The sequence below is a fragment of the Anser brachyrhynchus genome (genome assembly GCF_964034855.1).
Source record: "Anser brachyrhynchus genome assembly, chromosome: 3".
NCBI classification, from domain to species: domain Eukaryota; kingdom Metazoa; phylum Chordata; class Aves; order Anseriformes; family Anatidae; genus Anser; species Anser brachyrhynchus.
The window spans coordinates 42,125,951-42,139,789 of record NC_137696.1 but is presented as its reverse complement, the minus strand read 5'-3'; the positions used below and the strand labels follow the sequence as shown (position 1 = coordinate 42,139,789).

The 13,839-nt window shown below is 48.0% G+C and overlaps 1 protein-coding gene across 2 annotated transcripts in view; it reads left to right on the top strand.

The window, feature by feature from the left end:
* The first annotated feature begins 183 nt into the window (after nt 1-183).
* Nucleotides 184-13,839, top strand: part of KIF26B (kinesin family member 26B) — a 293,782-nt gene continuing 280,126 nt past the window's right edge. The window contains exons 1-2 of one of the 2 annotated variants that reach the window (XM_080586714.1): nt 184-1,705; nt 1,800-2,201. In XM_080586714.1, coding sequence (XP_080442840.1) covers nt 1,643-1,705; nt 1,800-2,201 — 465 coding nt within the window. In that variant the 5' untranslated portion in view covers nt 184-1,642. The remainder of the gene's footprint in view (nt 1,706-1,799; nt 2,202-13,839) is intronic. The other variant, XM_080586713.1, reaches the window with a different exon arrangement.

Below are 13,839 nucleotides of genomic sequence, written 5' to 3'. Positions count from 1 at the left end.
GCCAACGGCCGCCCGTCCGTCCTTGCGGCCGCCCGCAGAGGGCGCCCGCCGCCCGCGAACGCCGCCGGCCCCGCCCGATCCGCAGCCGCCCCTCAGCGCTGCGGGGCCGCCCCGCGGCCGTGTCCCCGCATCTCCCCGCGGTCTCCGTCAGCCGCCGCCGGCCGGTGCCGGGCTCTGCCCCTCCCGAGGCCGTCTCGGCAGGGGCTGCCCCTTCGGTGCGGCGGCCGGCAGGGCAGCTGTGCGCCCGCGCCGCGTTCCTTCCCCCGGTGCCGCCTTGTCGCCCCGATGGCGGCCGCCCGCGGGACAAAACACGCGTGGCAGCCGTGCGTGGCGGCAGGAGCCGGGGGCGTCGCCTTTGTGCGCCGCCTTGGGCGGCTGTTCGGCGGCACGGGACGCAGCTCGAGGTGGCCGGGCTGCATCGCTTGTGGCAGCTCACAGGGCAGCTTTCTTAGCAGGAATGGCCGCTCCGCCGGCTGAGCGAAGTTGTGACAGCGGAGCAGCTCGCACACCTCTCCTGCCGGCACGACACTGAGAGGGACCGGGGCACCGCTGGGGGCTCCCCACGGCCCTCACAGCCGTGAGGGTGCTGCGGGGCTGCACTGCTAGGGGATAGCAATAGGAGGCTGCAAAGGGGGTGCGGGTCCCCCGCGCGTTCTGCCCTCTCTATCGCATCCCCCCTGCTTTGGCGGTACCAGGGGGTCTGGCATTCGGCTCTTTATGGCATCCGTTTCTGAGAAAATCACCAACTTGCGGCGAGGAGGAAGATCTATCACAAACGATTGTGCTGTGTGCAGGGCTCGAAGTGAAAAGGGAGCTGTATGTAACCAGACGCACATAACCCACAGCCTGCAAACAGAAATCATAATCGTAGGGAAAGATTAACAGGGAAACAAGCCTGTAGAATTTTATTGTTAAGAGATCAATTTATTACGCCCTCGGCTGCGAGTTAAATTAATACACGCAGAATTACAGCACGGCAAAGGGATGCCTGCGCCCGTCGCGGGGAGAGCTCGCTTTTTCTTTCGCAGTTATTTAGGGAGGACTGGGAGCACTTGTGAAGTCATGTCCATGAAAGCCCCGAACAGAAGCGAGTAACCAATAACTGCGGTGCAAGCAACAAGGTCCCCCCCACCGCCGCCCGCCCTTCGCAAGAAAAAGGGGGAAAAAATCGCCGGTGCCAATCAGGGCGCACCGCAAAATCGCAGGGACCCTCCCCGGCAGCGCCTCGGAGCCCCCGGCCCCTTCCCGTGCGAGGCTGCGGGCACGGCAGGAGGAGGAGGCGGCGGCTCCTCCCAGGGACCGGCTCCCGGTATTTTTTGGAGGATTTGCTCGCAACTCGGCTACGGACCTGAGGGGGGAACAAGTTGCCGCCGTAGCGGGGGCGGGAGGCTCCGCAGCCGCCTCGGTGCGCTGCGACTGCGGCGGGGAGCCGAGCCGAGCCGAGCCGTGGCACCGGGGGAGCGATGAGGAAGAACCGGGCGGCGGAAAGCCCCGCTGCCGAGCCCCTCGCCGAGGACTGACGGCGTTTCGGGGCTGAGCCATCCCGAAGCGGCGGAGGCGCTTCCCCGGGACCGCGGGCGCCCTCGGATGCGGGCTGGGGGGCCGCTAGGAGCCCCCAGCCCCGGCGCGCTGCCGAGCCACCATGACCTCGGTGGCTGGAACCAAGGAGCGGGGCGCAGGCACGGCGCGGAGCAGAAAATACGGGGTAAGTTGGGGCCGTGACCGGCCGGCACGGCTCGGGGCGTGGGGGGGAGCGGGCTGCCGGCCCCGCCTGACCCGCTGCTCCTTCTCCGCTGCAGGTGACCGAGCCCTGCTCGCCCACCAAGCCCGGCGCCCCCTTCTCCCCCGAGAGCTGGTACCGGAGGGCTTACGAGGAGTCCCGGGCCGGCAGCCGCCCGGCCCCGGAGGGAGCCGGCTCGGCGCTGGGCTCCTCCGGCACGCCGTCCCCCGGCTCCGGCACCTCGTCGCCGGGCTCCTTCAGCGGCTCGCCGGGACCCGCCTCGCCCGGCATCGGCACCAGCTCCCCCGGCTCGCTGGGCGGCTCGCCGGGCTTCGGCACCGGCTCGCCGGGCTCCGGCAGCGGCGGCGGCTCCTCGCCGGGCTCCGACCGCGGCGTCTGGTGCGAGCACTGCAACGCCCGCCTGGCGGAGCTCAAGAGGCAGGCGCTCAAGCTCCTCATCCCCGGGCCCGTCAGCAGCAAGGTGAGGCTCGCGGGGTGTGCTCGGGCTGCCCGCTGCTCGGGCTCGTTGCTCTTGCCCGTCCCTTCCTCCCAGTTCGCGTGGGGTACGGCAGCCCCGTCCCCGGGGTGCGTGGCAGCCCATTGAGATTGCCCCCTGCCGCCCCCTTCCCCTGCATCACTGGTGGTTTTGCACTGTGGTTTACCAGGTGGGTGCTCTCGTGCCCGCTGAGGGGTGGGCAAGGGTGGGGATGCCACACGGGAGCCGTGGCACCCTTCCCATCCTGCTGCCGTTGATCCCTAAGGATTTACAAAACGGCCTAGCACTTAGCAGCCAGCCTAGTGGCAGGGTGCGTATGGTCTGGTGACTGCACGGCCAGGTGCGGCAGAGACCCTCCTGTACTTCGGATGAGGCATTGACATGCTGTATGAGCCCGAAGGTCAAATAGGGAAGCTGTGGCAGACCACGACGCTGAACCCAGCTTTCCAGGGTGTTGTTAATGTAAGGACGACTTGGTGATGGTGTTCTCTACAGAGAAATGGTAGATGGCGTTCTTTTCTTTTTAAGAAGACCTAGAAATACTCTAAGCTTCTGCACCCAGAGCATTGGATTGAATAATCCAGTGCCTAAAAAGTATGGAAGCGTTTCTGAAATCCATCCTCAGGTTGTAAGAGCTGATTGATCATGGGTAGGAGCTGAAAGTCTTTGGAGAGACCAGACTGCCAACAGAGGCAGACATACTCTGGAATTTCCTGATTAAATTTTATTTTGCATTTTTTTCCTGTTTGATTTACGTATAAAGATTAAGACCAACAGCCCTCGAAGAGTCCCCAGTAGCCAGCCCTTGGCTGACCCCGTGCTACCAAAACAGTGAGCGTTGGGCTCCTCCATAGCAACCCTGTGAGCGTTGTATTGTGAACGGGTCTACAGCTCCCAGAACATAATACAATGCAATTTTGTTTGCCCTGTTGGGTTCAGGTGCTATCAAATGGTAATATTTACTCTTCCACTTCAAAGAGTTTTCATTAGTGGTTGCGATAAAGAGGTATCATGGAAAACAGCCGAGTGCTGAGAAAGGGTCCTCAGTATTACTGTTGTTATACGCCCCATTATTTATTTATGTGCTGTTTGAGAGGGAGTTGGTGCTGTCTTGAACAAAAGACTAAAGGGCTGGTCATTACCTTGTCTCAAGAGCTGGCTTAATTGAATTCATGAAAAGGAAAAAGGGAGAACCATAAAAATTGATATCACTAAATGGATGGTAATGGTTGGTTCCATGGAAGGGACTCTGTACCAAAATGTTTACAAACTTGAGGCTGTGTGGTTTGGCAGTGTTTACCAAATTCTCCAGAAGTGAGTATACTACGTGGGAAACTGGATACAGATATGGGAGCTATTGGAGCAACTGAAATTGACCATGGGGGTAAAATATAAGCAGCAAGGCTTCGTATCCCTTGCAAAGTGTTAGCAATAAACCACTTTTGCAGTGACGTAAAGATGTGTGCAGGATTTTCTTGTTATAACAGTGGTAGCTGTTGCCTGTCCTAGCCTTCCAGAGATGTTCCCCTCCTGTTACTGTTGTTAATTGTTCTGTTGTTCAGAGTTCAGCTGATGGTGTTGACCAGGCCAGTCTCTATTCACATCAGTACTAATCCTTACTACTTCATTTTCCGCCACCTTATCCTATGCTCTTTTCTAACACCTCTCTTCCAAGCCTTCCAGTTCTGTAGGTCTGCCCCTTACAAAACTTTCTATTCAGTGTGTAGGTGTGGAGTTAGGGAGGAAGAAGGAAGCATGAGTAAGGTGGTTTCTGAGGGCTGTGGTGACCCTCTCCCCTATTCTCTGTGCTTAAAAGTACTTGCAGGCTCAAGCCTCTTGAGGTTCTCCAGCCTTTCCCATGCAGCTCTCTTGCAAATGGTTGTTACCTGGCTGTGGCTGTTGCAGAAACATCCATTTCTCTCATTCTTTCCATCTTTACAACTGTTAGGAACTTCTTGGGCTTCCTGCAGAGGCAGCCCAGCACAGTGAGTCTTTGGTCTAGGTGGTGTAGAATAAAGGTATCACGACTACTGCCAATGACTTCTTAGGACTGGGTATGCGAACTTGTTACTGGCATCCACTAGGCAGCCTTATCGGTGTCTGGCTGGGGGACAGCAGGGTGTTGGTGTGGGCTCTGCCAGCTCAGCCAGGGCCTGCTTGGTGCAGTGAAGCACCAGGACCCCTGTACTGGGAGATACACGGTGCTTTTAACAGTGCAAATGGCCCTGTGTCTGGGGAAAGCTTGCTTCTGTTTGGATTGAGGCTGGAGCCTACTGTGCGGTGCTAGTGTGGCTAGCATTTATCAGGGTCCTGTGAGGTACCCTTTTGATTGCTGCTGTGGGAGTAGGTGTTGGGGTGGATCTGGTCCAGCCGTTGGGTTGGGTGGAAGAAGGAACTGATCACGTTCTTGAGCCTGGGTGTTCCCTCCAAACTTGCAAAGCATCTGACAACTCAAGACTATGGTGTCCAGTAGTATTACCAATTAGTTGTGTCCACCTTTATTAGAATGGAGCATTTAAAATGTCAACCTTCTTTCAGTCAGCTAGGTCTTGGTTACTTGCCTGACCACTCTTATTGGTGCTGTTGAAGATGGCCTAGAGATGTCATTAGCATAATAAATCAGTGGCACCTGTTTCACATCTGTGTTGTAGTTAGGGATGCATAAAACCCTGGGTACTGTGTATTGCAGAACAAGCAGAATGTGAGGGTATCTGTGTTTTGACACGTATCTTATAGCAGATATTAGAATTTGCAGTAACCTATCTGAATGTGAACATACATTTGCTTTCCACAGCGTATAATCATGTAAAGGTTTGTCTGTATGTGCAAAGTGTAACAGTACACTTAATTGCTGCATAAACAGACCAAGCTTTATGCATGCAGCTATGCACTGAAGCTTCTCATTTTGATACAGAAAAAACAACACGTAACCTGTCGCAAACTGCGCTGACTAGCTCGTTGTTAGTGCTGAGGTGTAGAGCTTTCAATTCCTAATGGAAGCATTTTCTCCTAATATGTCAACAGGATGAAAACTTAATACTCTTTTTTTGGGGGGGGGCGGAGGATGATGAATATACAACTGTAGTTGTGCTGCTCCTTTATTTTAACTACTTAAAATGTCATGCTTCCTGACAAACAGAAAAAGAAAAAAGCTAACATTTGTTTTTTTCCCCTTCTTGTGATACGGATGTGCCTAAATGTTGTACAGCAATTATCTGCATACGGGGGGTTTTGTGTTAGGAGAATGAAATTTTATTGTAACTCCTGTATGAAGCATGCCCATGGGAAGTGACTGGCACAGGAGGCTGTTATAGTTGCACGTTGTAGTCTGTAACTGAGAGGATTGTAGAGCATTTGGTGGCCATTGTTTTTTGTTGTTGTTGGAATCAAACACTTGCATGGTAATAAGAGCTGTCTCAAATTACTAATATTGTTTTTTAACAACTTTAAGCTTGTTCTTGGGCTGTATTTTGAGACAGGCATCCCTCAAAGTTCTAGCATAGGAGCTTGTGGCATCGCTCTCCATGCTTATCAGAATTCATGAGAGATCTGCTTGCCGTCACTTCAAACCTGTGATAGCCTCTGGCTGCTTTGGAACACTAAACTTGTGGGTGTCCAACAAAGAAATGATCAGTAGGTTTAATTGAAGAGTTGCTATATTTATTTACATCAAATTATATAGTGTGTAAACAATCAGTTGAATGCTAGTAATGAGTAGTCCCAAGCCAGTGCTTATAATTTGTTAATATGGAGTTGAGGAAAAAATAATGAATGCAGCCTTTAAACCTAGAGGTAATTCTGGTGTGCAGGCACTAATATCTGCTTTGGTGTGCTGTGATTAATAAGGATGCTGACGTATTCTGGACCATCCCCTGGCTAAAAGGTCTGTGCTTGCAAGTGTAAGAGATGGACAAATTCTGGTTTAGCACAGTGTGGCTGTGAATGGAGCAGAAGTTGCATTCAGGGTAGTTCTGTTTTTCCCTGGCAAATTTACTGGAACTCTTTTGCTTGCGTGTTGTTGAATTAGCCTTTTCTGTTCAAGGGGTGTTAAGTAGTCTAAGACTTGACTAATAATTATTAATAATGAAGAAAGCCCTGAAGCTGGTCTAATGAAAAATAGGTTCCCGTTAGCTTGGAGCTGCTCTAGAAACACTCCCAGTAGACAGGACAGTAATGAACCCTTCCTCAAAGCTTAGCGAGCGGCAGAATAATGGAATTTCATTTCCGTCCGGACCTTTAATTTGTGAACAAGCACGGCCAGTCTGTATGGTTACTTAATTCACTGTGCAAAAATCTCAGGCACCTAATCATTTCATCCTAACTCATTGTAATGCAGATAGGATTATTGCATTAGAAATGTGATTTTAAATGGCCTGGGGCAGTAATTTGTCAGCATTTGGAAGGATTAACTCTATTAAAGTTTAGGCAACAACAACCATTCTTTTGTGTTGCATCACAGGTTACAATACCAAACATTTAGCATAACTCATCTGTGAATCTTTTTACAACTGTATGTTTCCTGGCAAGTTGGGAAACAGCAAGCGACTTTGTTTGCCCTAGAATTACAGCTGCTTAGAGGCAAAAGGATATGCTTTTACATCTGACAAATGAATGTCAACCCTTTTCTAGAGGCAGCTGCAAGTCACCTGTCTTATTGTCAGTGTGTGAAATGATGTAGGTATTTCTCTCAAGCTTGCAAATGTCTTGTGAGGTAAAGGTGAAGATACTGTATATTGGGGGCTGTCAAAACTGCTAGCTCTGCAGCTTTCTCCATGGGATTGTAAGAGTCATTCTTACCGAGTGCCCTGGAAACTAGGAACAGGCCTATGATTATGTTTAGTGAATTGAGACTATGGCGTTTTTCTTATCAGAAAATACTTTCTGGAGACCATAGGCTGTGTTGTTGAGGGGAAAAAAATATTTAAATTTCTGTCTGAGGTAAACCTCTAAGGAGGAGCAAAATTTTGGTCAGACTGCTCTTTCTACAGAGACTTGGCTGAGCATCTAAAAATACTGTATTCAGAAATACAGTACCTAGTCTGTAGCTGGCCTTTTGGTGCCAGGCTATTATAAAGACAGGTTCTTCAAGGTGCTTTATACCTGCCAAGAACTCTAGAATGATTTCTAAAATCATCTTGTATTTTCAGGTTGTTTTGTTATCTGCCTGGAAACATGAGTTGTGATGTGGGTAGTAATCTTGTATAGTAAGCCCAGGATTTTTGGTGTACAGTTTTGGAAGGGGAGGAGGAGGAAAGGTAGTCTATTCTGAATTCCCTGGAGAGCATTAGGAAAAGTGTCGTGTGTCACCAGTACAAGCCATTGGCATGTACTGGGACTCATGCTGGTGTCAGCAGGTTATTAGAAAGCTGCAACGCTGTGTCTGCAGGGTTGAAAGACGCTTGCAGTTTTGCCACATCAGTGGTGTGTAGCCTTTTGATGTCACATCATTGGGGTGCTTCCAAGCACGGAACTTGCAGCATGCCACTGCAGTGAACTTTACTGCTGTTATCTATGCAGTGATGTAGCAGGAACTGTAGCATTTTGTGGCATGCGGTCTGCATGTCAAAGGTGTGGATGTTCTAACTTAAAATGTTAGCTTAGATCTTAGTGAAGTGTCGTGCTGTAGCTTCGGAGGCATGTATGTTAGAGTGTGAGGAATACAAGCATGTGGGCTTTTCACAGAATCGTCTAGGTTGGAAGAGACCTCCAAGATCACCCAGTCCAACCTCTGCCCTAACACTAACAAGTCCTCCACTAAACCATATCACTAAGGGCTACATCTAAATGTCTTTTAAAGACCTCCAGGGATGGTCACTCAACCACCTCCCTGGGCAGCCCATTCCAATGCCTAACAACCCTTTCAGTAAAGAAGTTCTTCCTAACATCCAACCTAAACCTCCCCTGGTGCAACTTCAGCCCAGTCCCCCTCGTCCTGTCACCAGGCACGTGCGAGAACAGACCAACCCCCACCTCGCTACAGCCTCCTTTAAGGTAACTGTAGAGAGCGATGAGGTCGCCCCTGAGCCTCCTCTTCTCCAGGCTGAACAAGCCCAGCTCCCTCAGCCGCTCCTCGTAAGACTTGTTCTCCAGACCCCTCACCAGCTTGGTCGCCCTTCTCTGGACTCGCTCGAGCACGTCCATGTCCTTCCTGTAGCGAGGGGCCCAAAACTGAACACAGTACTCAAGGTGCGGCCTCACCAGAGCCGAGTACAGGGGCACAATCACCTCCCTAGCCCTGCTGGCCACACTGCTTCTTATGCAGGCCAGGATGCTGTTGGCCTTCTTGGCCACCTGGGCACACTAATGGCTCATATTCAGCCGACTATCCACCAATACTCCCAGGTCCTTCTCTGCCAGGCAGCTTTCCAGCCACTCATCTCCCAGCCTGTAGCTCTGCTTGGGGTTGTTACGCCCCAGATGCAGGACCCGGCACTTGGCCTTGTTGTTTTCCCCCGGTATTGGATGAATAATGCCCACTCCATGTTGCTTGTTGCTGAAGCTGCAATTCAAGAGCTATCCCTGACTGCAGGAAAGCAGCTTGCATGTTTACTTCGAATTAAGCAAGCTTCAGTATGTAACGACCACCTGGTGAACCAAATGGTATCCCAAGAGTGAGAACTTCTAGAAGTGTCTTTCAAAATCTTTCCTATTACTGGTCCAAACTTTGGTTGCACTGTGACACTGATTGAAGCAACAATCATTAATTAAGGTACTAATTAAGCTCTTCTGGAAAGCAGTGGCGGGGTAATAACTGCAAACTGCCTTCTGTAGTCACACTGAAATGCTGCTTTTATTTGGAAGCTTTATCTTGCAGGTTTGAAAGAAATGGCAGTGTTTCACTGAGCAGTTTTTTGACAAGGGGGTGCTTTTTGGAGCAAGGTTAAGTTTAAGGGGATCATACCATGGCTACATCCTTATTCGTAGGTTTATAGGACTCAAATCCTCAGTGAATCATGGTGCCCAGTTTTATTTTCAGTTGCCTGCTGTTCAACCTTCCTACATCAAACCAGGAATTACAAAAAGTGACTAATAACGAGACTGCCAGGAACTGTTTAGATCTTGTTTCAAAACTTGAAACGCATAATCAGATATAAGACACTACAATTGTACCAGTAAGGTAACATTCATATGTATTTGCTTATGCTTATTTCCTCCCCTTCACCTTTTTAGCCTAATATAACTTTGAAGTATAGCTTAAAAATGCCCTCAAAGCATTCTTGAGGTTTCTCCAAGCAAAAGCATGGACCCTCACAAGATAGGCAGTGTAATGTTGACTGGACTGTTCTGATGAGCTTGGGGTGGAAGACTTTTGGAAGATCCTGCAAGAAGTGTTGAATATTGAAAACTCTTACTTTCTTAATGAGTTATGCCTGATTACATACAATAAGAGCAGAGAAGTGGGAAGGAGAAGAGGGAAGTGATGGTCCACATCTGAACTGTGTCATTCTGTTGACTGGTATGGAATCGTGGCTGGATTGTGACTTCACCAAAATCAGCAGGGTTACATTTAGGCCACAGCTCTACCTACTGCATGCCTTGATCAGGAAATACTTGCATGCATTTACAGCAGCAGTCAGATGCCCTGCTCAGGCTGAGCAGGTCTAAGAGATCCTGGACCCTTCCGAGGTTCCTAAACTGTCTGTTCTTTCTCTTTTCCATATGAAGGTCATAAGTTAGCATCCCTGCCGGTCTCCTCTGTGAATACATGGTGGTTGCTCCCTGCCTTAGTTCTTATCAAAATGATAGATAGTTCAAACACTTTCAGTAGTGCTGCTTTCTAAACTCAGATCCTTTTGATTGAAAGGTCAGGGAGTGACTAGATGTGCTTTTATTACAGCAGATGTGAGGAGGCCATGATCTCTGAGAAGGGTAGTGATGAGAGCTGCACAATGCATCCAACCATAACCTCAGTTGTAACCAGTACAGAATACAGGGAGTATTTTTAGTTACTTACAAAAGAGAAATTAAAAGGAAAATAAGAGATTACCTAGATAACATAATCATTTTTTAAAAAAATGGTGTTTGATTGCACCTTGGATTTGCTTTCATGGTGTCAGAATTAAATTTATTGGTTTTGCTGTGCAGTAAGGATGTTAAAAGCTCCTTACCATTTTAGCATTGGTATGGTTCTTAAATTTTATTTTCATGTTCAACTGTTTGTTTAGTCATCGCTAAGACCTTCTATTCTGTTCAATCTGTACTATTAAAACCTAGTCTGTGGTTGATCTTGCATTTCTTATTATAAAATATTGTAAGTTTTCTGGGAGGGAAGAAGAAAACTTCAATCTGAGAACCCTTCAGGCTGTTTCCTCTTCTCAGCATTCCCCTGAAACAGTAGTCAGTAGTACTCTTTGTACAAGGGAAAAAAATAAATGCTAAGGAAGTTCTGTTTGAGAGACCCGAGGGAGCTAAAAGGGCCTTAAATTGGTCTTGGCTTACAAGTCATGACAAAAACAGAGGAAAACCCTCTCCTCTGAAGGAACTGGATACCTTTGGATTCTAATAAGTAAAGCCTGTGTTGGTAGGAGATTTTTGTATTGCATATTTAAACTTGTAGTACCTTCCTCTAACATAGCAGGGCTGAGTCTGCTCACTTTGCGCAACAGGTTGGAGAAATTTACTTAAAGACCCAACAGTGTGTGTTCTGTTAGTAGGTGGTGAATGATCTTATTCGATGAATTTGGTGATTCAGAAAAAGCATCAAAAGCTTTCTTAATTATTTTATTCTAATAAAACGAAACCCACTAAGCCAATATGAGTTTGGCTATGGGAAACAAGTTAAATGGGTGGTGATGTGTCAGAGGAATTGCATATGCAGGAGATATGATGTCTGTCTCCAACTCTGCATGACAGATGTGAAGCATCCATCCAGGTCCAGTGTCTGTAGGAAAATCTCAAATCAGGAATAGGATCTGTTCAAGCATTTGGTTTCCAAGTGAACTTCAAGTGGAAATTGCTTTATTTTTTTTTACAAATGTTTCAACCTGCAGATATTCTGTGATCTACTAAGAGCAAACTTCTACTCTTAGTTTATATCTTGCTATGTCCCTGAAATCATAAATATTTTGACACGATCATTTATTTGCACTTGGGTATTCACAGAGAATTCTCTATTTCATGGGCTTGCACGAGAACAAAATTCTACTCACATGAATGTTTTGGGGAAAACCAAATGAAAGGGGGCTTTGACAGCTGTCACAGTAAGTGTGTGGGTTACTTTTTTTGAAGGAAAAGTGAAAATTCAGTGGTTTCAGGGTGTTCAACTTTGTTTGGAGCTGTCTGAGCAGACCTACCTCAACAGTGCAATTAATTTTCCCAAAGTTATGTGTTCATTCCCTCTTCTTCTCCCACCCTCATAATTAACTGAAGATAAATGAGGGTTCAGGAATACAGCCCCTCAATTTCTGTGGGGCCCTGTGTGGTTCTCTTGGGAATTGCTTGTTCCTTTGATCACCGCAGGTCTACTGCAAGATGTGACGGAGGTTCCTGCAGTGCTGAAGAGGATGGTTGTTCTGCAGACTTTTGCTAAAAGTGGGGCAGAACTTGGCCTCTGCGTGTTTCTGCCCTGGCTCCTGTAAGAGTCACTTGGGCAAAATCCTGCCCTACCAAAGCTGGGCTTGGTTACGCTGGACCTACTTGGAGTATGGGATTTCGCCTTCTAGCTGGTAGCTTGAGTTATTGTATGCTATTATTTCAATTGGACGGTTTTATTTTTCTGTGCCTCATAGCTAAATGAACCTCTGACCTGCCAAGTGCCAAATGGTGGAAGAATTACCCACTGACTCCATCCACCTGATGGACTCCAGCAGAAAGCCTGGTGGGCAATAAGGCTGTCAGGGCTTTAAGCAGGCACTGAACAGCAAGAAGAGAAGTCATTACTCTTCATTTCTCTATTAGTTTCACTGCTCATTTAATAGTGCTGGGCAAAGAAAAACATTAATATCCTATTCAGCAGCCAAATGCACCGAATTGGGAGTTGTGACTCGTGTGTTTTCCTCTTTTCTAATGGGTATCATTAAAATTTAACAAGTCATCTAAATCATGTTAGTATTCCCAGGGTTAATATCGCTGAAATTGCTGGCAGCATTCCCGCAGGAAGAGTTAACAGTTGCTGAGGCTGGTGGCTGGCATTTGTTGCTGGGAGGGAGGTGTGGAGACTGGAGGAGCCCTGGCGCTGGGAAGGCACAATGAAGTCTTTGGTGACAAGGGGCATTTGCAATACACATACATATTCTTTCCTTTTCACCTCTCCCTTTTCACTCCCTTCCCCCCCCTTCTCTCCCCAGCAGTCCTAAAGCTGTCATTTCACTTCATACACATTAGATTTCTAATGGAAATTCTTGACAATAAGCCTGCCTGCTTGTGAACCTAGCAGGAAGGCACACAAGTGTGCTGGTGTGCTAGTCAGTGCGAGTGTCAGATTTAAGAGATTGTTAGACCGTAGATGGCTTTTACCGGAGGTCGAGGAGGCTAACAAAGTGGGAGATGCAATTAAAATGGTATTCCTTGGAAAGGAATAGCTAGCTGTCTGGGCAGGCTGAACCTGGGGAAATGATGGGTAGTTGGAAGGCCATTAGCGATGGCTTTGTAAGCAGTTTTGCAGCATGGGTGGTAAACCTAAATCCAGAGCTGCTCTTTTAGCATGCCTAATCAGACCTCTGTTTTCTCCCATGTGTCAAATACACTTCTGAATAATGGATTTGACAAATTCTGTGGATTTTCTTGGGTTAGATTTTCAGGTGGGAGAAAAGTTGCAAGCGGGCGGAAAAAAAAGAGGGGAAGCTGGCATAAGGGAGGTTTTGGGTGCATTCTCCGACCACCATGAAGACAAGCCTCTGGATTTTGCAGAGCTGATTTTTTTTTTTTTTTGTGAAGTCATTGATCCAAAGAGGCTGGCTGATGTAGAATATAAGTGATTGGACAGGCAGCTCATTAAAATGCCTGCTCATTTTAAATGAACAGTTGAGACCTGATTCCTATAAATTCTTGATAAAAATTCTGATATTTATGTTTGTGTTAAGAAAAGTATTTTTGGAATTGCTTTCCCCTCTTCAGTCACTCTCAGTTGTCAGAGGGATCTGGTCACATCTCTCCTGTGCTCTTCTTGGCTGGAGAATGGTTGGGTGTTTGGTTTCAATGTCAATGCTTTTTTAAAATTCCAAGGGGTAAGGGTAGGCACTTAGAGCAAATTGACCAAACATCTTGGTGCCTTCAGGGAATTCTGATGTCTTGCTCTTCTGGGTGTTTTATATGATTTCTATTTAAGGCGTGGTAGCTGCAGAATGGAAGCTTGTAACTCTTCTTCCTTTTGATGATGAAGATGCATAGCATGTACATGTATCCCAGGACAGAAATAGCAGGCAGTGGCTTATATAGTTAAGGAAACTGCCTCACGTGGTTATTCTGGATGCTTTAAGGCCTGAAACAGCCAGTTACCCAACAGGAGAAGCAGAGAGGAAGAGGCATCCACAAAACCAAAGCAGATTAACAGAACAGCATGTGCATTGGTTGTGGTGGGCATGAGCAAACCCCGCAGCTGTGCTCAGCTGAGCCATGGCCTATCCCTTCAAGCCTGCAGTCAGCTCCTCTGGTGAGGGGTGTGAGATGCGAGAGCAGGAAAGGC